The sequence below is a fragment of the Pieris rapae genome, chromosome Z (genome assembly GCF_905147795.1).
Source record: "Pieris rapae chromosome Z, ilPieRapa1.1, whole genome shotgun sequence".
In the NCBI taxonomy this organism is placed as follows: Eukaryota; Metazoa; Arthropoda; class Insecta; order Lepidoptera; family Pieridae; genus Pieris; species Pieris rapae.
The window spans coordinates 1,989,621-2,016,871 of NC_059534.1; the positions used below are offsets into that span (position 1 = coordinate 1,989,621).

The following is a 27,251-nucleotide window of genomic DNA, read 5'->3' on the forward strand; positions in this document are numbered from 1 at the left end:
TTTTCTTACACTTTATTTTTGATTATGTATATTGCCAAAAATGTTTGTAATTACGCGTTTCGGGTCAAGAATATTAATTATTCACACGGCAGACTCTCACAATCAGCTTACTAGAGTACTTAAAATAATGTTGCGAGTATTTCTATTTTATAAGCAAAATATATTTGAAGAAACGTATCACAGTTACTTATAATAAATAAATAAATTAATTAAAATTAATTATCTTTTTACAAGAGAGTAGAGAATTAATAACTATATAAAAATAATCAACCTCAAATTCCAATCCGAATTCCAACGCCCAAAGGTTAAAATACATCGAAGACAAAAAGAATGTTAAATGTGTCAGCAGCTGCAGCTTGCACGGAGATATCTACGCCTCACTCTGCATGCAGTGAATAGAGGAGTCTTCAGAGAGCTCATCCATTGAGGAATCCGTGAAAGAAGTCCCATCTGCGAAAAAGAGATAACTACATATTTAAAACGTCCGTCTTCATCCCAATAACCATTAGTTACAACAAGTAAAAATCATATAGTGGCAGTATGAAAGTGAGGATTACCTATTGGCACGAACGGCGGCTTGTTCTGAAACGAATAGGTGAGGTGGAGGTTGATGGGGCGCCCAAACCCCACTGGCTCAGAATCTCTGGACATCACTGCTGACAAATAAATGCTGCTATTATACACGCACATACACATATAATTACAGTCGCATTCGCTTCAAAGGCGCAAAGGCATTCGCAACGGCTGATAAAAACTGGCTCTTACCTTGGCCCTGTTTGCCTTTCCCTGTATGCTGGTGCTTCTTTTGGCGTGCGCGGCTGTTCTGGAACCAGACTTGCGTGACTCTCTTGCTCAAGCCTGTGACCTGGGCTATTCTCTCGAGGTCCTGCCCGTCGGGGTTCGAGTCCAACTGGAAGTTGGCTTGCAGAACCTGAAGTTGCTCCTCCGTAAATGTAGTGCGCACCCGCTTCGCTTTGCTTTTGTGGTAGCCCTCTGAATCGCAACCGTCTGTGATTTGATTTTAAAATTAATTTGAAAAATATTTCAGTTTTGTTACGTCCGTGATGACGTTTTTGAGGCTGTCTAATTACATTTAAGATCGGCTCGAGTACAGGACTACAGGACTTAGGAGTAAGAAGTAGAAGAGAGGTGTACTATTGCTAAATGCTGAAATTACCATCGGAAGATATAGATCCCCCATCCAGCGTCTCGAGGTAGTGAGGCTTGCAAAGTACCCGGTCTTCGTGAAGTGCGAACTGTTCACCGGTGGAGAGCTGGCGGCCGCAGGCGTCGCAGGCAAAGCAGGCGAGATGGTACACCTGCTCTCGGGCCTTCCTCACCCAGTCCGATGACGAAATGCCACGGCAGCACTTCGAGCATTTGGCACCGAAGCTCCTGCGACAAACAATATTCAGATCGTGACAGGGCTGAACCAAGTTGCGCCCAAGTTCACATTACTGCATAGACATTGTTCGTGTGAAGCTATTCTGAAGTATTAAGAGTCGCAATAAGCCCAAATAATGATCGCAAAGCGCCTTATTCTCATTTATGATTCGCTATTAATATAATAAAAAATTAACATTGATTAAAATTAAAATAAAATAAAATAACTTGGCTTCACTTAGTACCGTGGTTAAGGCAAGCCTTGTGATGTGACAAATTTTATTGATGAGGCCATTGTCGAGGACAAAGGGACGAAAACATATATATTTAATGTGTTAATTATAATATGGAGATAGCAGCTAACATTCACATGGTACTGCGCAACATAACGTGATCCCTCCCTTCCACCTGCTACGGAAATAAATATTCCTTGTACTTAGCGTTAAATGTCTTCACATATGAAAAGGTTCCTGTAAATTATATCATATTCACGAGGAAAGATGTATATGTTGTTATCGTATAATTAAATCAATTAAATCTACATTAAGTAGCCTACAATTCCTACAACTTATCTGCTCATAGTCAGAAGACTGATTGCACGATGCGCTCTTGGAAAAAAAAAAAAGTAGCCGATAAAGAAAAAATACTAGTCCACAAAATACGGGACGAGCTGAGGTATACCATAGACTATTGGGCGTGAAGAGGCGGACGCAACCGCCGCATCGCAAGTCAGGAAGCGGATAAGGCTCTGCTGTTACCGCATCCCGCCTAAGGAGATTGTTGGTGGCGCCTTGAGGTTTTAGTGGGTATGCACAATAGCGAGACCCACATAACCCTTCCGCAACAAGCAGTCGCGCAGATGTGCAAAGCATTTCCCCAAATAAAAAAACCCATAGACTCAAAACATTGTCAAGTCAGCTACGAGGTACATGTGAACGTCTACTGTTGCTCTAGTATCGGAATATGTAATCGTTGGTAAAACTGGTGACGTCGCGTGACCCATTGCAGGTGAGCCCAACCTGACATTTTGCGAAGGAAGTAAATAAGTGTTTACGGTTATCAACATTATTTTAATTAATTTCTCTAAGTGCGTATCGGCCTCCGTGCCGGCTAATGTCAAAACATGTTATATTGAATGGCAGGCGCGAGTTACGACCGATAAACAACATCGCAACGCAACCGCAACTTCAGGAAAAAGCAAATCAAACTTTTTTCTTTACAGATACGTCAGAATGGCGTCCATTAGAAATTTCATATAACAATTAAATGTTGCAATATCCCCGTCAGCAACGGAGCTTGCAAACGTCCGTTTCAACTCGCCCCGCAACTAGTTATATTTTTTATACTTAATGAGATGATTTTTTAATAGTCCTATTCCATTATTCTTCAGTGAAGTATATTAAGTTGATAAGAGGTTATGAGAGGGGCGTTGTGGGGGGAAGGGTGCAACTCGTGGTGGCTTATCAGCCTTCTTGATCTGCGGGTGCTCTTGGCAAATAGTTCTTCTTGTTCTAAGCACATGATCCGATTCAATGTGACTGGTCCACAAACGAATATAATATTATATATGGTGATAATGCAGGAGTTTATAGCTAATAATATCGAATGTTTGAACGCGTGTGTAATAAACACTTGTGGATATAAATAATACAACTAATGGGCGACACAAACGGACCCGCTGCATCAATTTAATTATATTTCACTTTTAATTGACATGCAATTTTTGCAATAACGCAAGTGCGCTCTAAAAAGGCACTTACAATACATAATTTTAAATTTATTGTTTAATTATATGATTTTCTGATAATTTATTGCTGATGTCGCGATTAATATTTCCATTTATATGCAATACACCTTTTGTGAGATTATATTGGCAATTATATATAGTTCTCCATCACTTTATTAAGATTCTGTATATTATACACATCGACGGAGATTATATTTCAATATGTAACCCAATTTCATAAAATAAATATTAATAGTTCTATTAAAAAATTAATACCTACATGTATATCATAAGAAATTCAAACTTTATTACAGACGCAATGTTAGCGCGTCGTTTAGAACTCGCCACGTCCCCAGGGGAGATCATCTGGCTTCAAGTCACATGCTGGATTTAGAATATTATTTAGTGGTGTCGCTATATAATCCAAGATAACACTTATTTTTAAAATAATAAAAAATAATATTCATTATCCGTCAGTCACATCTGTAAGCTGATCTCGAATAATGTGCCTAAACCGCATAACTCTAGAGCTACGCTGCAAAGTGTGTTGGGGTTATGTGTTATCAGGAGCGCCTCATTAGCATTTCGCGGCGCATGATACAGAACTAAATAAAGGCGTGCGACACTCCATTACCACGCTATCGTATCGACAGTTGGGGAACTTTTTGTTTATACTTTTGCTTTCAGAAGCCTTCGCTTATCTTGTCGATATTAACTTATGCATCTTATCACCGCTAGCGTTTTATTGAAGTGGAAATAATTTATGAAAATATCAAATACCAAATCAAGGTTAGCACAATTAAGATAATAAACAAAATATGCCAAATGTGTGAATTATGAAATGAGTGAAATTGAACAATCTCCACAGAATATTGGTTAACAATTTGCGACGTCCATAGTGCTGTGGTCGTCGCTTAGCAGAATGCAGAATAGCGTGTAGTCGCTTTATTAATGGAGGCAATACGTTAGTCGTGTTATCCAGGGCGATGTTTCAAAGCGATTTGCATTTCAAAAAGTGTTGGCGGGGCAAAGTGAGCAGCGGCTACCGTTATCATACGTATTAACATTTTGTCGCCGGCAGCATCAATTAAAACCGGACCTTGCATAGTAATTAACTCGGTGACAGATTAACAAGTTTTAACACTCCGCCGTAATGAAGACGTCGCTTACCGACCGATAAATGCCTCCATTCACTATTCAGGCGGCGAGGGGTGGTCCGCGATCCTAGCTCGAAATAAACCAGTTGCAGACTGCATGTGGTCACACAGCCGTAGCCGCCGTACGGTTCGATGGGAGATTGTGTTTCATCCTTTAAGGACACATGTGTCTAATGTCTATTACAGGACAGGTGCGTGAGAATAGGCCACGGCGATGTCCGCAGCGGTATTGAAAAAAGCTCGGCTCGAGTGTGGCACAACAAAGCGATGACGGAATGTTGGCTGCGCCGTGACTTGCAACTCTGCCGTTTTCATTTGTCATTTATTTTGATTGTGATAAGTCGATGCGACGTGAAACGATATATTTCAATCGGAACAGGCTCTGATAGGAATGGACCACCAAGACGCCTTCGGCTGAAGTCCTATGACACCGTTGATTGCCTGAAAATGATGCTTCGGCTTATGGTGGATATAGAATAGGAGATATACATAGAAATGACGAGCGGAATTAAAATTATCATAGAATTTGTCTTATAAAAGTCAAAGTCAAATCGTTTATTCCAATTAGACCACCTATGGCACTTTTCAACGTTTAAAAAAATATAAAGAAGATTCTAGTTGCCCCTTCCAAAGGGTAGTTTCGTGTGGAAAAGAATAGGCAAGAAACTCCACACTAACTCTTTTAAAATAAAATTTACAGTATTTGTATACATTAGTTAAATAATTATATGTGAAGACAATGTACTCCTAGAATAAAACTACTATACAGGTCTGTTATTGTAAGGTTAATATACATGTTCCTCACATATTTACAAATATCGAAACCGTAGAATATTGTAGATTACCTAAAGAGTACATATTTAAACATATATTATATTTTTGTAAAATTATATAATTAATTGTCTTATGTGCTCTTTCTCATAGTTTTTTTTTCTGTTTGCTAGAATAAACACATTCGTCGCACAAATAATTAATTTCAAGCGGTCGACTCACATCTAGTGCAAGATTCATTTAAAGTAACTTCCCTCCATTCGTCACTTCATTTTCTAGGATAAAATAAATAAATATATAATAAGTACTAGTTACTATTATCATCAGTGAAAATCTATATATAATTACTTGCGGGTACCTACAAATCCAAATAGAAGACGTATAAGTTTTGTAAATATGATAGTAATATGGGCACTTGGAGCTCAATCAGGTGGGTCACGAGGTGTCAGACGTTAGACGTCAGAAGAGCCGGCCACTTGACAGTTGACATTAAGTATCCAATCTCGATGATGCCACAGACTAGTGATGGACTGGCCATATATAGGTGTGCCCTGTATGTGTGTGTGATGTGATTGCGCGCTTTGTTGTTGATACCCTATTGTTGGAAATTTATGTCAGTTTCTTAGGACGCTTTATAAGTAACGAGGTACCAATTTATCTAAAAATCACAATAATAAATAAGTAATATAAAACGCTGTTTTGTTAACGAGTCCTTATTATTTAATTTATATAGGTAAATTAGCTAGAGGAAATATTATCTATGCTATATTATTTCTGTGATTAATTCTCGGAACCCAATTGTTTAAGCCCAACGAGAAAACGCAAGGCAGGAATCGTTAAAATGACCGCGTCACAGCTGACTAATGCCGTGAGTGCGAGAGTGTCAGCCGTAAATCGGACGTCGCCGCCGGCGCAGGCTGTAATTGCTTTTGATGATATATCACATGTTTATTGTTTATTTAACTTGTCTTTTTATCAGGTAGCCGGACATCTTTTGTTTTTGGCGGGGAGCCGTTTGACGCGTGTAAGCTGCTTTGTCTTTTGTGAAGCTTTTTAAGTTTCATTGTTGTCGAGCGGGATATGTGTCTAGTGGTAAAAAGATTTACTTATAATACATTGACATGAATCGTTGGCGTTTGGTTAGTTACACAACACAGATATATATTAATAATTAACTATCTTTCGTTCAAGACGATTTTCGGCAGCAATAAAAGAGTTAAAAAAACCTTTTAGTGATTTTATGGTCGCGCTTTGGGTGAACAATGCTTCTCTTGAAGGACACGCCATGGAATCTATTGGCAGTTCGTGGCCAAGGAAAGCATTGACCAGGTCCGGCAGCCGTCACGCGAGCCCGCCGCCCACGCGGCCCTCGCAAGCCCACAAATGCGCCGTGTTCTATGTAAATGTCTCGTGTCTTCTCGATTTAATTATTCTATAGTCGGATAAATAAACCCAGCTTAATCGATTCACTCTGAATATTAAACAATATAGCCGCAATCATAATATTACGCGCGATAACGATCCTGGCGCATCCGCCCGATCGGCGTCAATTCATTTTCTCAAATGTATTTCGATAAATAATTTATTCATTAATAATATTGCCTCTACTGTCTTGGCTGGATTAAATTGACTTTGAATTTGGTACTGAAACGGCAGACTGGCCGAGTTTAGCTTTCGTTATGAATTATGACCAAAAAGTTCGTGAAAACTTTCCAATTGGATATAAATATTAAAAATGAGAAATAGCTAAGAAGCAATTAAAGCAGGCATATAAAGCTATCATTGCCAGTTGTTAGTGTAATTTGTGGTGCAGTCTGAGAGTGCCCGCGGCGGACGCTGCCCGCGATTCGGTTTAAACAAACGCGCATAATATCCCAATGAATCTCTGCTATCTAAAACAAATAACTTAAATCATGTCGTTGTCGTGGCGCTCAATGGTACCCATTAAAAAGGGGGAGGGAAAGCAATCAACCAGCTGAGATTTATTTGGCCGCTCGAGGCCACTCGCTCCGACACCTCTGCCTTCTGCGTGCAGTGTACTATGGGTGTACTATGGTATTACTTACCATTTAAACCAGCCAATAACTTACATTTTCCGTATTCGCTTCAATAGTTTTTTTTAGTAGGACAAGCATATGGTACAAGAAGAAACTGACGTAATGAAATATCAAAACTGTACCGTCCCTGAGAGACGACCACCGAAATTACAAACCGATAATACAAACAACTATAAAAGAAACTGCAATAATACAAAATATAAAAAGAGTCTATTTTGAATCAAGTCATTATGGTAACGACATAAACTATTAATCGGCGAGAAAACATCTTCGATGACTCTCGACCCAAACTTGTTTGGATACATACGTATTTCATAAGTCATTGTTTTATTTATTTGCAGTTATCGAAAACATACGACAAATTCGATATTACACGCGAATGCACGTACGGCTTCAATTAATAACTGATTAAACTTCTAGTTTTTTAAATAGAGCGTGGGGCAAACGGGCAGGATGTTCAATTGATATTAAGTAATACCTCTGCCCATGGACACTCTCAATGCCAGAAAGCTCGCTCTTTTCTTGGAGGGCTCTAAGTCGAATTGGTTCGGAAATACTTCAGTAATTCCAAGATATAGATATTTAGGGAATTGTATAAATACTTAATTTATACTTCGTACACATGGTTATCATCTTACCCGTTAGCCATATTAATATTATATGTGATTTCATTTGAAGTACGCTAATTTGAAAATAAAACTCGTAAGAACTCGTAAGTATCACATAAGCATAGTCTTTGATTTTATTTTTTGATGATTACATCAACATTGTATATGTTTGAACATTTTTTTAAATTTATTTATAAAAAGACTCCTGCCTTAACAGGTGACCCTAAATTGACACGACTGAACAATAATAATACACTTTACAGACGAAACACAAAAAAATACAAACACATGAAATTACAAAATAAAAAATACAAGAAATTTACTAACGAACTGTAGGAACTAACAAATATTACTTTTGCCAGCTCACTGAAAAAGGTCCAACTTATGTATTTTGTTAAGTAAATTAACACAACGAAAAAACATGTGCCCTTTGCAGAAGGTTAGTCCTAGCTGTGGGCACATGAAGTAACGGCGGAGGATGTCACTTTCTGAGCTATCCATCAGGCACATTGAAGCTAAGGTACTGAAGTACTGCCGAATTACTGTCCTTGCCATGTAACAACGTTAATAAGTACATCAAATGCGCGAATTCTCGGCGTACTCTTAGCTCGTTGTACCCTAAAGAACCAAGAATAAACAATTTTGGATACAAAGATACACAGCGTACATCCTAAAATATATGTGTCTCAAAAATGTATTTTGTACCCGCTCCAATATCACCTTATACTCAATTTGATATAGAGTCCAGATCGCTGAATTATGCTCCATATGTGATATGACTTCTCACAAGTGCATCAAATCAAATTAAATAGATGAAATACAAAAAAATTATACGTTTATGATTACTATACTTAAGAGCTTTTCTGACAATAGGCAGGTGGCATTATTTTAAGTAAATCGCCTTCCGTAATAATCATACGACCCGTAAATTGTTATCGTTAGAAACAAGTTTCTACCATTGCGTAGATAGAGAGATATGACACACGGATCAGCAAGTATTGGTAAGATTTGCATTGAAATTGATAAAGAATAGCGCTGATAATGGAGTATCATGACCACACAGCGAGGGTCAGAGGTCGTGCCTCCGCATACCTCCGGCAACCCGGCCGACTAAAGGCAGCGGCGGACTCGCAAGCCTCTCAAAGGCCTCGTAGCCTTTCGAAATGGTCGGATAACGAATGACTGGATCGATGACTATGAACATTTCTAATACGTAAGGTTAATTGGACGCGGGCCCTGTATTGTGTAGGAATTAATGCGGGCCGAGCGAGCTGTGATGACCGAACTCTTCTAGCTTAAGAATTTAGCCTGATGAGAGTAAACTGGTATGGTATGGCGAGGTCAGACTGATAACACTGATCGGACCGAGCCTCCGAATGGATATAGTTGGGACGCGTTTATCTACAAGCATTTTTTGAATATTGGATTCATGATATGAAAAATATATTTTAACACATTAAGTGCTCTTTTCTCGGATCCGAGTGGAGCGGGGCTAAAGTAGTGTTGTCGCCAACTCGGATCCGTGCGAGCGTCCCGTTCATTTAAACCATTGCTGATCCGAGTATTCGGCACCCGACGTGCTGTATGCCGATCACTCGGATCCGAAAAATGAGTATTCTTTATAACAATAACACATTCATACATATTTTCAAACATTTATATTTACTTAATCAAAATTCGCCATAAAAAGTTTTGATTTCCGGCTATTACTTCAATATCTTTATTTATTCAATGTGTTAAAGGGAAACAAAAAAATTCATTGTAAAAATAAAAATCTTTGCGACTATAAACTCAAAATATTAATAATGAAAGACACAATCTAAAAGAATTACATGGATCATCTATGGCTATACCATCATGTAGTCAGAATAGTCATACCGAAAATGCATCCCTTAAACTATATATAAATAACATAATACATAACAGCACACAAGTAATCGCGGAAGCAGTATTTCAACGAAAGATAAATTTAAATTGGACCATCAACGTCACTCATGAATGGAATTACATAAAAACTAAATCCAATATATGGCCACTGTCTTAGGAGTATCAAAAGTGGAACTCCACATCAAAGGTGTTCATGATAATGATGAATAAAATGCAGAAACTCACTTGGCATAGTCCTGCTTGCAGTAGACTTGACGGTCGCGCAGGAAGCATGACGGGTGGCGGTCCAGCTGCAAGGCGCAGACGCAACAGCGCAGGCAGGAAGCGTGCCATGCGCCTCCGCCCACCTCCAGAAGGAACCGGTCTGCGATGGCCTCTCCGCACGCGCAGCACGTGCGATGCTCCGTCTGTACACAGATACATTACAGCAAGCCGTCTCTCCTTCTCATCCCAGATGACAAACACAACAAAAAGATGTAGGTGTGACACTCGCCGACACCGAGGGTTTCAATGATAACCCTCCTCCGCTGAAGAGTCTTAAATTAAAGTCTAATTTTTGTCGCAGCTATAAAACTTATCTATTAACACAACAAAAATCCCACGAAATCTAGTTTTAAACAAAAAAATTGTAATAATAAAACTTAACAATTATCATTATTTTAACCTTCAATTTTACCTATTTACTTCACACCATATTACACAAGACTTTGTTACCGATATTGCCAAGTTTCAATAATACTATTATTATCATTTCCTAAAGAGTATTAATATTATATTCTTTTTTTTTGCGATTGAGGCGCAAACTAGCTGATGTGGTCTCTGGCAGAATGACCAGCGCTGTGGAACACTCTGCTCCTCAGCATAATGCTGAGCCAGGGCCATTTACAGCCACAGCACACACGCAATATATGCTTGAGACGAACCGATGGGGAAAAGGAAAAAAATAATATACCTCTCTTTATATCTTTTATTTATTTTTTTCTGTTTGATTACTGCTGTGTTGTGTATTTATGTGTGTGTGTTTTGTTTGTAATAAATTATATGTCTATGTCTATGTCTATGTCAATCGCCTATTGCCACAATAAAAACATTACAAATACAATTACATTGTAAATCGCGAATAACACGAGATATTAGTGAAACAATATCGCGCCACATGTCGCCGGTCGGCCAAGAGGGGCGCTCGTAATCTAATAGAGCCGTTGCATAAATAAAACGCCCTAGCTTAGACGTGCGATAATCAAACGCTAGCTTAACTTAGTTAAATATTTGCAACAAAATTGTGCCGCATGAGCGACGCAAAGGCGCGAGTTAATCCCGTTAGCGGCACAATGCGCGTTCTTCTATTTTATTTGCAGCCGAGAATTTAAAATAGTGTACCTATTAACATGCATGCAGTATCTCGTGTACATTCCTGCATCAATCAGATCAATAGCCTGGAGTTTACAGTGATCTATTATTAGAATAAAAAGATCTGTAGAAGATTGACTGATTACTTATTTATAGTGGAGATGGAGTTTCTCGATCGTTCGCTACCAGCGAAAAACTCAACTAAAAGGACATAGCTATAAGGTCCGCTTGCATTGCAAGTTGACTGTATCGCGTGAATTATTTTTAAATGCCAATGATTTTTTTCCTTAGATTGGTCTATTTGTTTTACTCAACGGCTAATTGTATACGAAGACTTTGACTATAGGCTTCTTTAGAAGTTGCTGATAGCGGCAATTGGAGAAGAAAATTTATGGAAATGTGAAGATGCTGGAAAATATCAGCTTTTTTGTCACTCAGCACCTTTAAGCTCATTTCCTTCAACTCTACTGAAGTCTTTTCAAACTCAAAAACGATTCCAAATAAAAATTTATTATACATAACTAAGTTCTCTATGATTTGCGGAACTGCCATCTCGAAGCTCATCCTTTTACGGCAATTCGTTTAGGATCTCCGCCATTTCGATCTCCTTTCGTTCTAACTTAATAACTGGCAGTAAATGTAAAATTAGAAGCATTTAATATATATTTCTTTTTCGACGTTCATAAGTGTACATTGCGTTACCTATATGAATAAATGATTTTGATTAAGTTGTGGGATACGCTTCCCAACTCCATACGATAGGCTAACGCCTTCTTCTTCTCCTTCTTCTCTATCTTTTAAAACTCTTCTAATTAACATGTCTAAGTTCTAACCATATCCTATCCTGCTCAATCGCGACTTTTGTAATTTATATATTCCCTTATTCTTTTGTATAGAATTTTAATTTATGATTCGTGAGATTGGCCGTTTGTTTTTAGTTTATTTTATTATTTTTATTTATTTTAGATTATGGTATTTGTAATTTTTTTGAGTGTTAATTGTAATTTATCTTAAATACTTCTCACCATTTACTCTTAATATTTACTTAATAATTAAAAATTATATAAAATCAAATAGCTTTTTAATTATTAGAATTAAAAAGGTAGTCCGATACATCCCTTACAATGTAAGTTATTTCATTTAATTTTAATGTAACAAATAAAATCTAATAATAAAATATATATATATATATATATATATATAAATAATATATATTATAACGTCTGTGTCTTCGGATTAATCCATATATTATTCAACTATAGGGCTTGAAGTGCTTTCCCCACGAAAAATTTACCCGCCTATTTATATTGCAACGTGAAATGTATCGTAATAAATATGGAATAAATCAAAAAGCGTTTTCAATAACACAATTGTGGTGAAGTATCGTCGATCACCGAATAGATACCAGCGTCATAATTCACGTTACATCATAAATACAATCGAATGGCCCTCAACTTCACGCACTCGATATTGGCACATAATAGTTGCAGCCGGCGCTCAAACAATAACAAACAGAGGCGAGCGGCGCGTTCGTTTAGCGACGCTCAGCCACCCCAAAACAAATCCGCGGCTATAAACTTGGGCTGGCCGCAACCGCACTGCGCACACGGTGCGCGCCTCTCACAATGCCGCTTGACACCCATCAAACATCCTAACAAATTTCTTAAGAGCCCCCATTCATGTGAAAGAATAGAATCCGGGCTTTGTCCTGTTCCAACTGATATGGATACACTTTTTATGCAACTTTTTTCTGAGCGAGCGAGCTACTCCCGTATAATGACGACGTTTGAGTGTATTTAACGCCTCATTTACGACTGTTTGTTCTCCGAGTGGAAATTATGCTAATGATTCGCCTTTTCACGGAATTGGATACGCGGAGCTACTCTCAGTGTCTATATTTATTCGACGTGCATTAATTTCATCAGCGTTTAATATACGCCACTCGTTAGGCGCTCGTTTAATTACAGTTTTATGATGGATTTTATATGACAAAGTAAGTGTGAATCGCGGCAAATACCCTGTGGCGTGACAATTGCAGGGGCGGGATTATGCACTGTTAAATCGCCACCGCATTTATTGTAAAGTAGCATTGACTTCTAACAATACCAGGGGAATATCACCTTTTATAGACCCGAACGGTTTTATTCACTTGAGCGATACGACAACACCTCGCCGTGGCGCCGTGTCAGCCCAACCCGTCAACAATAAATTATAAATGAACAGCACTAATTTAGCTCGAAATACAGATATTATTCAGCTATTTCTCGAACAATATCTGACACTTTACATATTTTACACAGATAATTTATTTAAAATTTATTACCACCTACAGAATTCAATCTAATCTGTGATAAATCTGACAGCCTTGGCAAATAGCATTTATAACTGTATCACCGGATATTAGCTCTCGTCTCGACATTATTATGAACATGCCTTATGCTAATCACCAGAGCGAGGCATCAGCATCATCAACGTTTTCCTAGCGATTCTAGCGGTGGCTAAAGTGCCAAATGATATCCGGTCAAATGGGCAGATAATGCGTGTCTGCGGGGGTCCGGGGGCCGGTGTGCGGCGCCTACGCCTTTGTCACCCATTGTAGATGGCTTACGTTCGCAAATCCGATTTATATTTGAATATAATTGACTTTCGGCCCGGTGTCAGGTACGAAGCTTGTTTCCCTTTGTAAGCGGCTCATTTCAATGGCATTTTTATCGTCTGAACATGATAAATGTGTTCGGGAGATTATACTCGGTTCGTTCCGTGGCCCGAGCCGATCACAGTATCTCCAGTGATTTGTATTTGTTATTCTATCTCGTATTAAGCTGCATCGACTCTTACGCAAATAGCTTGCGAGTTGCTGATATTATGCTTATGAAGCTAATACGACATTATAGGTGTTTAACGCCCAAACCCATTAACATATCTTAATCCATTTTTGACCATCTAAAATTGACATCTTAAACCCAATATTGTTAAAAGTGTGCCAATAACCAATCGACGGATTGTAATAGCCATCTGTCTATACAAGCTATCCATGGTCGCATTGGTGTATGTGGATTTGCCTTTGTATGAAAATAACAGTTCAACTTAAGATCTTAAAATAATTAAAAAGCTCTTTTATATGTTTTAAACATAGACGTGTATATCTTTTAAATTATTTGTACGGTTTTATTTACTTTATTTGGTGTGTATTGAGTAGGTATGAAATATGAGTGTAAAGAGCGAAGAAATTATATTCTATCCGTCGCCATAAATGGATTGTCATCGTATTGGTTATTGGGATGCATATAGGAGATCGATCGACTGTCATAGTCTCACTATCCATCAACTCAGATTTTTTCTATCTGAGATTGTGGATTAATTATTGGGTTCGGGCGTAAGACAGCAAAATTGTTGACAGTTGATACATACATACGATAAGAGATAATTCTTTTTACGTCGTCGATACTTTAAATTCCTATTATTCTATTGGATTTATAAACCCGTAATCTCCAGCTGTATAAGTCACGTTCTGATCAGATTGTTTTCAATCTGAGATTGTGATCCATCACTGGGTTCGGGCGTTAAACAATAAAGCTTATAAGCTTGATTCGAATCAATAAATATATAACCCAATAAAACAAGAAGCAACGAGATACTTCAAAAGAAACGGTTCTAGACAAACAGTAGACAACAAAAGGTACGAACGAGGCTCGTTTTCTATCCGAATTTCCATAACACTAGTCAATCTTGCAAATCGGCGGCTCCGCGACATGAATTCCCCGTACGAACCCCTTCCTGGCGAGTTAGAAACATTCAAATCGAATAGAAACTCGCTGTTTGTTTTGTCGTATGATTTATGGTCTGGTGGAGGATGAGATGTGTTTTGAAGCACAAAAGCGAATCGGAAATAAATAATATGTGTGTGTCAGCGATCGGTGAGGCGGACACAAAGAGACACCCCGCGGCCCGCTCACCGGCCGATAGGGTCGCTTCACACCGTTCACGCATTGATCTTCAGTTTTTTGTCCACACACAACACACGAAGCGGATCTGGCGTACTGAATCTTCTTCAAGAGACACTTATAAGTCGTCAAGCTGAGGTGGTTGTATCAAATATCACAGACTTGTCAGACGCATTTCAGAAAAATACTAAAATAAATAAAAAATTTATTTATGTCAAAAGGGTTGTGACAAGATTCATATATCGCTAGTCCCCACACTAGCAAAGCCCTGTGTTGTGGGTAACTAAAAGAAAATTATTCCGTGGTGCGTGGTATATATGTTTAAAACAGTTTTAAAAAAGTAAAATAAAAATAATAATAATATTGTGAATTGGTGTGTATGCGCATGTTTGTATATAGTGTAGCTGAAAGTTGTTATAATCCAGCAGTGTGCCTGTGTTAGTTTTTGAGACATCAGAGTTTATATACATAAATAAGAAGCTACTCGTATAATTTTGGACTACATGTCTAGCAGAAGGAAACATATGTGCATCCTCGGTTACCCAATCACTCGATTGGTTTTCAGTTTACACCCTGGATACGCAGGCAGATGTTTTTAAACGTATGATTTGTTTGTCAAAAATTGAAACTTTCCAGAGATTTCGCTAGGGAGTCGAGTCTATTTGCTACGGTCGGGTCGGCGGGCGGAGAGGGGACTGTTTACGGGCGGGCGGGGCTGGGCGTGGCTCATGACGTCATCGCCCCGTTTCATCGTACGTAGATTGTACATTGCGATACCTTATGCTGTCGACGTGAATATGGCGGCATATATTCACTCTGTCTAATCATGAAAACTGTCTCTCGTTATCGTTTTTGATTAGATTATTTGTTTCACCAGTTTATGCTCTAAGCTTAACAACAGTCCATCACATTTTATTCAGGCTGTCAACATCAAAGGTCAGTTTCAGAGAGAGTATGTAAAATCTAAAAGGCGACACATATTTTTTTATTATTATTATGTAAATACGATATTAAGACATATATCAATACCAACTTCAGATAAATAGCATATATATTCGACTTTAGAACAAAGCCATTCAATTTCATTCGAAATATAGAAATAAATTTAAAAAAAAAGAAAGTCTCAGCCTCAGATTTATGTATCTGTTCATCATTTATCAATCTAATAGGTAAAAATTGGAATGATACAGATCACTTACTCCACGTCATTAAATTTGAAACTACTTATCGGCAAAGAAGACACCACACCCTCCGAGACTGAGAGAAAAAACCGGCGTAAAAAACAAAGTAGGTAGGTGTAGGTGTAAGTAAGTAATTAGGTGTTCAGCCTGCTCTGCGTGACACACGCCGTCGCCGTATTTTTCAGTCTTAGGCAAGCAAGATTCCCTCACAATGTTTGCTTTTACCATTTGAGCAAATGCTTTAATGCGAACAGAAAGTCCGTGACGTTGTACAAAAAATAAGAAAACTTAAATGGAACTGGACTGGACCTATAACCTGGAGACGTGGAAACAATTGGGGGAGGCCTATGTCGACACCTGACCAACGTGGTTGCTAATAAATTTATTATTTTGCTACGTGAATTAGATTTAAGAATATTACCATTTTATAAGAATAGCATGCTAGCACAGCTAAGTTAAAAAGGTCAGCGAATAAAATGCATTTATTATTGTTATTTATTTGCGGAATTAAAATAAATTATGAAAGAAAGCCAAACACGAGATAGAAAAACTATAAGAGGAAGACATAGAAATAAATGAGCAGGCGATATAAAGAGAATAGGAGGCACAGAGTGGACAAGAATAGCTAACATTAGAAACGAATAGAAGTAGCTGGAAGATGCCAATGTGTCACAGGACAAGCTAATCCCCAAAACTGACTTAGGTTAGTGTTTAATTGACTGGACGTCAGCAAAAAAGGCTTAGTAATAATAACAATAATTTTATTGAACGTCAAGCATTGTAAAGCAGTAAATAAAAAACGTTTGTGTACTTATGTAAACGCGTTAGAAGTTATACTTCTTATGCGTGACAAGATAAAAATATTTTCAAAAATTTGTAGAAAAACCACCACAACAGAAAAAAAGGTATTTAATACATTTTAGGTTTTATTATAACACATTATCTAGTTATATAAAGTTTATTACAAAAAAAACTAGTGTTGACCATATCTAACTTCAGGGTGTTTTTTGTGACAGTGTGCGCGCGTCGTAAAAATTTATTCTCATTTTTCCCTAACGCTCCAAAAGAATTGAAGAAATGTTGTAGTTCAAAACAGTAGTTTTCGTGATAAGAACCTTAAAGCAAACAATCAAATTTATTCAGTCAGTAGAAATTCCACTCGAAGTTTTTTCATGACAATGTTTCAACAAATTCCAGCTGAAGCGCCTTGCACAATAACGATTCGATAATATCTAAATAACGTCAGTAGGTCGCAAATTCAGAACCAAACCGAATAGCGGCGTTTATTTTTTGACTAACTTCAGTCCAACGATGACGAAAGATATTTTAATTATCTCAACGAGAATATTAAATAGAGTGGGAACCGCTGGGTTATTACACGGAATGAAGGTCTCCATCGGTCGGGCATTAAGCAATAAACAGCCAATAAATGTGTGTTTGTCCGTTCGGCCGAACCGACGCGCCGGCTAATTACCGACAATTACGGCGCGCCTACATCGTGTAAATGTCGTTTCGATGGAGATGTATGGAGAATGGATGTAGTTGACGACTAACGACACACACAGGCAAATTTAAGATACAATTGTATCGTCTTTGCTGTTTCCATTCGTTGCAAACATGGATTCGGAAAAGAAAGACGAGAGTGAAGTGATTTGTATGTGTGCTTTTAGAATATCCTTTATCCAGATACATTTAAAATTTCCATTTTCCATTCTCTTCTAGTGTATCTGTGTGCCCGTTTTGGCAAAGACCTCCTCCAAATCCTGCCCTGTTCCACCTGCTGTTTCCTTAATGTGGTCTCTCCTTCTGAGATGTCTCCTTCTTTTACGTTTGCTATACCTTGGGCACCAGTTAAGTAGCTTTTTGCTCCACTTTTCTGTTCCTCTTACCCCCCCTTCCTTTTCCACTTTAGTTTATTTATTGTATAACATATGTTACCTTAGTTATTTTTCTTAATATTATTTTGTCTCTTGTTTAAAAAAGATGTGTGCGATTAGCGTTATATTAATTTAGAAAAAAACAATTCCGAAACGTTCGAGTTTGTGATTAAATAAAGGATTTATGTTATAACGTCTATATTATGATGGGATCCCAAAAATGAAAGATTTCGCCGCACTCACAAGGCCGTTAACATTCTAAACAAGACATGGCAGACCATATCGATTATAGAGACGGTTATTGCTCTCCTATATTGCCGGTTGTGTCGTAGGGCTGCCACCGAGACGTTACGTTTTCGTTGCGTCGGAACTTTTAATTTAAAAAAACAAATGTTTTTAACACCCGAGCAATTTGAAATGTAAAACTTTAAGCGTCTAGTTATTAACAATAGATCGTGTTTCTGTTAGGACTCGAAGCATTTGCAAATGCGGCAGCCCTGGTGTCAGGGGCGGGCGTGTCTCCGTCGGCTGTCCCATAACTCTGGCGGCAATAGGAGCGGCCCTTGAAGCGACCATAAGGCCAGACGCTATTTGCCTTAATGCCCTCCGAACTCTTATTGACGTATAAACTTCCAATTTCTTTTTTCAAATAGCCGAAGGCGCCAGTTGAATTCTAGTTCTGTTTAATTACGTTCGGCTGGGAAGTTGTAAATTAGGCGGGCGCTTTTATATGCATAGCGGTCTTGAACAATATTCTAAACTAATTAAAAGTTGTATAGTGCGGGCTCGGCCCTCGACGTGACGTCAGCCAGAAACTTACCTCCTTGCTTACCAGATAAGTAAGGTCGATTAGACGACTCTGATGAGTACAGTCTAGTAAGCTAAAACCTCTCTTGATACAAAGATGCGCAAAAAACATGTGTGTACGTGCACGCGTTAGATGCAATACTTCTTTGACGTAACAAGAAAAAAATATTTTCAAAAAATTTATTCTACGTTTATAGAAAAAAGGTATATATACATTGAAAAGTTTTATTACAACATTATCTAATTAAATAAAATTTATTTAAATGTCACAAAAACGCTAAAATGTTGATTATAGCTAACTTCAGGATGTCGGTATTTTGACGGTGTGCGCGCGCGTCGTATAAAATTGACTCTCATAATTCTTCAACTTCAAAAAGTAAACAAAAGAGAAACCAAATTAAATATTTTTAAGATGAAATCAAGCGCCGGCAATTAAGGCTGTTTCACAAATAATATCGAGTTGAGTAGATCGCAAAAAGACAACTCGCGGCAGGTGTTAACTGCTAGCCGGCGCTAGTGGTGTGCCTGTATCGATAAAATATTCGATTAGATTAATATAAATTTAAAACTGCTCTCGTGTTAATTTAAAAGCAATTTCAATAATAATTGCAACAGTTTGTGACGTGGACATCAACTGAAAAGCATTGTTCTGAAACTATCAGTTAGGACCTCTGAAGTGTCATCATCAGTGACATTGACTACCGTCTGTGTGACTTACGACCAAAATTATTAATCTCTTATCCGTCCTCTGAACGATTAGTTGAATAATTAGATTGGTATCTCAATCCGTGGGATAAATATTAGCATGCATTTCTGTAGAAATGGATTGAATTGTCCATCTAAGATAGTTAAAATTGGGTTAAGATTGCATGTTTATTTGGCCGTAAAACGATAACTCAGAGCAAGGGAAGAGCATTATGGATTAATCGACTTTTATCGCCGTAATAGAGCCGACAGTTTGAATCGGTGTGAACACCGCGGGCACCGCTCGTGCCTACCCGTCCCCTCCCCCTCACTCCTCCATACATAAATACCACCCATTGTCGACGCAAACATACCTAAAGTATTGTTTGCTACGAGCGCTCTAACGCCCCGCTGTTCCGCTATTCTTCTTGGAATAAGGGAATCCCAACCGAGCCCGGTGGTCGAGCCGAGTGCTACAAAATTAATGATTGCTTTATTGCAGCGAGAGACGTACCAGCACCAGAGATGATCACGATGCCATAGGCGATTGTGCTGAATTTAAAAGGCAGGGCTTCTGTCTTCTATTAACGAGGAAGAGTATTTTCAATAATTATGCGGCGAACACGCAGAAACTATAATTGATTTTATTAATTTGTTTCCAGTATTTGAATGCGCCGACAGTCAACAGTGCGGCCATCGTATTTATTCATGCTTTGTCGAATTTTCCAAATAACAGTCTTTATTTGCTCGCAATATTGTTTAATCAATTTAGTTTGGCGAGTGCTGATTGCAACTTTAAATCGTACGCACAAGGACTAATGTCCTTTAACGTATTTCATTAAAAAACTGAAATAATTGACACAAGTGACTGCCCGACTGTCCCACTGTGTACACAGGTGTGATTTGTCTAAATAAAGCTTTATATCTTGGTATTACGGTTGCTATTCCATCGACTTGCGCGCGTATAGTCGTACTAGAAGAAAGCAACATGTCATACGATAATAAAGATGTTATTCAGCCGAAGTTTGGGTTTCTCACAGGCTTCGAGGCGCGACCCACATTTCTTTTGTTTCTAGAATGTTTCGAAATTCGACACATTTCAGACATTACACAGTTCTGTGCGATATTACTAAGATAAAAATCCATTCTATTCAAGAGGGCTTTTTTACTCGCGATCGAAAGCGTGTCTTGAGACCATTAAAAATATCTCAAGTTGAAAAAGACATCATTAATAAGGATTATGATTGTGAGGTGTAAATGTACCGGCGCTGCGTTTATAAGCGCTCATAAAATACCAAATGCACAAATTGATAAATTACAGACGGGACAAGCATAATTCTTTTAAGCGTGACCAATATTCCGATTTAATATAATATAACTTGGTAGTACCCACTTAAAACAGCAGATGTAATTTATTAACAATAAATCCAGATCGGGATAGCTAGATGTCGGCGGTCATCCGCTGTAAAACATCAACACAGAAAATTAAAAAAAAAATTATACATTTAAATACTAAAACTGGGAAAACAACTGGTATCTCAAACAAGAAATCCGTGATGCCCAGTTTCATGTTCCCTCGAATTAAAATCGAATTCCTGCGTTATTAACTAGTTATTAATAAGGATAGTTCAACGTAGACTCAATAAATATTACCAGAAGAAGAGATTTATTGAAAGCCGCTTCGGTCGTCGCGAGGCCGTCTGAGGCGGCAAGGTGCCGAGCGAATGACAAACTGCCACCATTGTACGAGCTGTTAAACTCATTTGTAAGCTACAAGTTCCAATAATAATTTTATTAAGAAAAATGTCCGAACCGCCGCTTCATAATCGATGTTGTGTATTATGCTAATGTCTTGTAAGGATTCCTTTAAGCTCCGCCGTACTTTGACTGCTTTTTATTTTGGAATAAATTCCGTTATGAAATAGAAATTTCTTTTAAATTGTGTTATTAACAAGATAATTAAATTTATTAAACGACCATTAATTTACCTGGACGTCGGTGCTAAAATGGATAGGAACTGCAATAGTTAACATAACATTTTTTGACCTAATTATTAATAGGATTTTGGAGCCGATTACTGATCTGTGTGTGATTCTGTGACCTTAATGAGAAAGAAATCAATATACCTATATATAACCTTCTATGTTACATAGTCTATATGTTGTTTAAAAATACAAGATACAGCTTACTTTCTTTTAATGAACTGTACATATCCATATTATGACGAATTAAAAAACGTATTGTACGACAATATTAATTATATACACTGAACTGTGAAAATGTAATTTCTTAATTAGGTCCTAATCTAAACGAAGTTCCATTTATTATTTTTTAATATATTAAGTTATTTAGTAAATGGTAAAATGTTGTATATAGATTGTTTTTTTGATGAAATTTTCAAGTGGACAAATGAAGACAATTAAAATTCATCATTTTCCGAGATAATGATGAATATCGTCATGAATATAATAATAATAATAAAAGCCCTTTATTCACTGACCATTTTAACTTATATGCTATTCTTATTAAACAGTGGTATTCCTAAATCTAATATACATAGCGAAAATAATAATTTATTATCAACCGCTTTGGTCAGGTTGTCTGTCGACATAGGCCTCTCCCAATTGTTTCCACGTCTCTCTATCCTTGGCAGACCTTCTCCATCCTTTTGGTAGATCGTCATCCCATCTTTTAATTTGACCTCCCCGTTTTCGACAACGTCATGAATGTAATACGTACCTAAATAAACTGTTTTATATATATAATATAGATGATTTTATAAGGGAATTATTATAACTTCTCTTCTTTTCCTCTCTTAAAGTTATAGTACAAATCTGATCCTTTTGAAACTTAATCAAATACAGTGATATCTATCTCTTTACATCAACTACTAATAATTTCTCTAATCATAACAAATACTAATAGTTTTTATTATTTTAGTTACAATGCGTGCATCTCTCGCCTCTAGGTAGGTATTTTTCATTTTTGAGAGAAATTGATTACAAAGAAGTAAGAAAAATCTACAAACGTTTTCTCTTGTTTGCACATTTGTGTTAATTAATTCTATAGGTTCCGAAGTCATATGAACTTAGTAATTATTTATGTTATAACCGCGGTAAAACTGCCTCCCGACCGGCTAAACCCAAACCACGGATCAAGAGGCGCAAGGGTACAAATATGCAGAATAAAAAAGTCCCAACCCTTGTGCTCTGTCGAGATTCCTGTACGAGTGATATATGTAATGTTTTCTTTGGCTTTTTTATATGCATTGTGTGCGTCCGTCCGTCACTATCGAGCACTATTAATGTATCCGTGTGATGATTTATCGACATAGTAAAACATGAGCGTGAAGGTTAAATTGCATCTCAGCTTTACTCAACAATAATTTTCATGGAATAAAATGATTCTTCTATTTGTATGAGAAAAGTCACAGTAATTTGTAATAGTGTAAGTGGAAAATTAGGAATGACTGTTTATAGTATTAGTCAGCCAATCAATCACTGGGCTGACTGCCTGAACTACAGAGGAGCCCTGCGCCAAAGAATGATCGTCCGTAAAATATTCACATTCGATGTTGTGATAACCATTTACACCCACTATGCCAGACGCGTGAATCACAGGTCCTCCCGAATCACCCCCACAAATCAAGGACGGTTGTTTACACGTCGGAGACACACACAATCGGGAACACAAAAGGAAATCCTCCTCCAGGCAACTGCTTATCATCCCTTTGAAAACCTGCAAAGTCTTATTTGCGGCGATGGCACCGGAGAAATCTTTTGTTCCGTTGGTAACACCGAACCCAGCTACGATCACTTCATGTCCGGTGATTGTCGTGTGATCAACTGCACTTAGCAAACCATATTGCGCTATTTTGATTTTATTTGTCCTCAAAAGGCCAATATCGTAACAGTTACCCGTTTCATACTCCTCGGCGTTTCCTGCGCTTTTGTAGCCCGGATGCGGAAAAACCCTGAGAACCTTTGAAACGTTAAATTTTTGTCCTGGTATTATATCTCCATACGCGATGACACCCTTCGCCTCATTTGAATCCATACAGTGAGCGGCCGTCAAGCTCCAGGTGGGTGATAGGGCGCTACAGCTGCATGTGAGTTCAAAATTATTGTCTTCATGAAGATGTCCCAAAACAACTACATATGGAAATTCCCCCAGCTGCGCGTCTCGCCCGCCATATATTCGCAGATCAGAAGAACTCCCGAAAGTGGTACTAATTCGTATGCACAAATACAAAAAGAGTGCCTCTTGCATTTTCCAATACACGAATGTCGTAAAATGGAAATTGTATTGATAACACGAAATTTCATTTTGTTTTATTAGTTTATAGATTATCAAAGCGTTTGCGTACGATACATAAAACCGCGAATAGTGAGTAAGACTACACCACTGCCTTGGCTCTGCTCGGCCTGTTTCTATGTTTGACGATGTATCATCGATCAGAATACATCTATGAATCTCTACATCATCACAATATTGTTATACAAAAGTGTCGGACGTTTTTAATCAAATTATTTATTTACTATTTTTTTCATACATCGATAGCGTTTGCAGTTTTATTCTTGTTTAAGTACAAAAGAGCGTATAACGCAGCATACAATTATTATAATTTCTCTCTCTGAAAGAAAAAGAACGTTATAATAAACAAGGAATGTTTTATTACTGAAATATTAGTTTATAATTCTACCGTGGATCCCTAATCTCAAAACTGTCTTATCATGCAGGTACAATACGGCCGCTCTTGTTTATTTAATAAACAGCCCAATCCAGTGTTCGAGGAGGGAAAGAGGGGATCAGTGGTAGACGACCGACCGTCAACTGTTTCGAGAGGCGCAGTAGCAAGAAGAATTAAAATATCTTAAAAAACAAATATTCTACACCTGCAGCGTTTAAAACCAAAGTACAAATTGAAGAAGTCACTCTGAAAACATGAGGCGTCGAGCGTGACGTACGAGGGGTTCAAAGGTCGCGACTCGATTAAACCCGTCAGAATCGATACTCAAAGAAGACATTCGCATCGGAAGATACATTCGGATCATTAATATCGTCTTTGAGCCGGTGGCGTCGCCGCAGGGCTCCACTACACCTAACTAACACATTACCGGCCAAAGCGTCCGCCGCCATAACTCTCTCTGTCGAATAACTTTGGGAAAACGTATCGAATCGACGACAGGCGACATCTTCTCGATTTATGGCCCGCTCTCGATCGATAATCGGATTTCGTGTCGGGACTTCTGATTTAAAAAAATATTAATTATCAATTCGCACTAAACCACATTCTAATTAGACATCCAAATAATTAAATCAGTTGATTTAATTTAATTGTTATTAACGAGAGATAACAGGTCTGAAAACAAATAATAATATTTCTTTGATAAAGCCCCTGCATAGTTTTTATAGTCTATTGTTTTTGCGTAGCGATTATAGTAAGAGCTCGTTGATGTCTTTTACTCGAGTCTAAGTAAATTTTTAAGTAACGACCGACGGATGCAAATGTTTATTATGTCACATTAAATATTCGGTCAGTTCGAGTGTAATTAAAAACAAACCATATATTATCGTATATATATTATATAAAGCTATCAATAATGTATTGTAAAAAACATAATAACGCAAGTGGTGTTTTAAGTTTAAGAAACATTTTGCAATTCCAGCTAGGCGCATTTGTCGCCATATCAATGCGCATTGCTCTTAGAAAATATTTTTACTAAGTAGAATGTAATATTGAATGCTTAAGTTCACGTTAGCTTAAGTAAATGTCAACTTAAAATATGAGTTTCGCTTCAGTTAATCTTTTAATACACGGAAAGGTAAACGACATAAGCGTTGAGTTATTTTAGAATTGTTTGTATATGGGATATATTTAATTTATATTCTGTAAAACAACAGTGTCTATTAGATGTTCTTAATTTGCTCTATCAAAATCATGCCTTTATAGTCGTCATAGTCGACGAGTTCGGCTGTTAAAGGCATATACATACGACATAGTCTGTTACAAAATGGTTTAATATGAAATAATTTATTACGAAAAAAGTGATAGACAAATTTGAGGCCAATGCATGTAGCACCATTGCTTTAAATTAAAAGCCATTATAATGAACCATTTTAATGGTTGATGAACAAAATGGTTGAAAGAAAGAAAGCAATCTTCATAGAATCGACCGTCATATCTGAGTAGTCGTAAAATAAAGTGTGAGTTTGTTAAGTGTGTGTTCTCGAGGTTGTTCCGCATCATTATACTTTGTAAATCGATTCAAGTTAAATTGTATACGTAATTTATTATATATTAATCTTCTTCGGCTTATTTTTTTAGCTTTGAGCGCCATTTCGTTATACATTTACCGTGTAATTTATCTGTTTTTACAAACTTGTATTAGTGCGTGATAGATCTGAAGAGGCTGTTTTAGTTAATATTCAGATAATTAATGGGAACAAGGACTTTAAGTGTTCTAGAGACTAATTAAGATTTAATTAACGTAAAATGTTGTTTGAATGTAAGAGAGATGCCGACTCGGTACACGGCGCATTTGTAATTCAAATGGGACTAAATTTAACCGAGAGTCTTCCTGCAACCGACGGGCGGACCTGCTGTATATTGTTTGAAAAATAAATAATTGCCAAACAATTCAAATTAAATTAGTAAAAAAAATTTATTTGTACTTTGGGTCCTTCAAGAAAAGAGCGTACTAATTCTTAAAAGGTCGGCAACGCATTCGCGAGCCCTCTGGCATTGAGAATGTCCATGGGCGGCGGTATCACTTAACATCAGGTGAGCCTCCTGCCCCTTTGCTTAAAAAAAATACAAGATAACGCATCGCAAGATGTGCAACAACTATTGCAAGAGATTCTTACGGGATAAGTGGTGAGTGTGATTCGAAGGTTTTTATGTTACAGTTGATAAAAAAAGTCTTATTGGTTCACTCTGAATTTATAGATCTGTTGATATTTGAGGCAGAAAAATAAATGGAAAATCGATGATGAATTATTATTATAATGTAATTAAATATCTACACTGGCAGCTTAATAAGTTGATGCGCGCCTATTTTGAGATTTGGAGAAAATATCTAATCTACCTATTTTAAAAGAGTTCAATGATGGTGCACTGATTACACTTTCCTGAAACCTATTCCAGTCGGCCACTACCCGGTTCGGCAGAAAGTTCTTTAGGGAATGAATGTTGGACATTTATTATTAGTAAAAATTATTGGCCACAATAATAGTATACCGACCGTTGCCTAATAACTTATGTAACCTGCTCTCTTATGTATGTGTTTGTATAAGCTTCATAAATAACTATAGTAGGTCCCCAACTCATACACTGGTTTAAGTTTATTCCAAATGGCGATATATTTCGTTTTGCAAGATCCTTTACCTTGTTTCACGTGTCATGGAGAATCAACTACAGAAACAAAGAGATCTAACAAACCTAACCCACATTTCTTGATTAAATAGCACATAAGAGTTGATACTACATAAGATAGATAATGTACACATGTTGGGCCACAGGTTTAATAATTATAATAATTCTGAAACCACTTACCTTCATTTTCGTTACGCACTCAACAATTTGACTCTCACGAACCACTCGCTTGAGCGTCAATTGAAACAACACATCATACACAGCCCTATTCGCACGACCGACCGCGACTATAGTTAGGTTGAAACTAAGTTTTTCAATGGTTTAAGGCGGTACCGGCACGGGCCCCTCAAAGTTGCAGGGCAACCATTGGTCGAAGGCGCGGGAGAGGCGGGCGGGCGTGTCTCTAGCCCCGAGTCTTGGCTTTCAATCACATCATGTACTCGG

General features: G+C 37.6%; 2 protein-coding genes across 2 annotated transcripts; both read right to left on the minus strand.

Moving 5' to 3' along the window:
* Positions 1–240: 240 nt before the first annotated feature.
* Positions 241–27,092, minus strand: LOC111003352 (LIM/homeobox protein Awh). Its single transcript, XM_022273799.2, has 6 exons — positions 26,988–27,092; positions 9,815–9,996; positions 1,178–1,395; positions 766–1,008; positions 558–653; positions 241–450 (listed from the first exon to the last, which is right to left on the minus strand). The coding sequence occupies exons 1-6, from the start codon at positions 26,991–26,993 to the stop codon at positions 371–373; spliced, it is 825 nt and encodes a 274-aa protein (XP_022129491.1). The 5' UTR covers positions 26,994–27,092; the 3' UTR covers positions 241–370.
* On the minus strand, positions 21,924–23,703 carry LOC123690572 (trypsin-5-like). The gene has a single exon (XM_045634191.1). The coding sequence runs from the start codon at positions 23,699–23,701 to the stop codon at positions 22,892–22,894; it is 810 nt and encodes a 269-aa protein (XP_045490147.1). The 5' UTR covers positions 23,702–23,703; the 3' UTR covers positions 21,924–22,891.
* Positions 27,093–27,251: the final 159 nt, after the last annotated feature.

Bases quoted from the DNA above. Each gene is read 5' to 3' on its own strand.
- LOC123690572 (XM_045634191.1), bottom strand. From the start codon at position 23,701: ATGCAAGAGGCACTCTTTTTGTATTTGTGCATACGAATTAGTACCACT.
- LOC111003352 (XM_022273799.2), bottom strand. The intron at 1,396-9,814 runs GTGAGTTTCTGC...TGTTTGTCGCAG, and splicing joins TGCAAGCAGGACTATGCCAA to GAGCTTCGGTGCCAAATGCT. The intron at 1,009-1,177 runs GTAATTTCAGCA...ATCAAATCACAG, and splicing joins GGGATCTATATCTTCCGATG to ACGGTTGCGATTCAGAGGGC.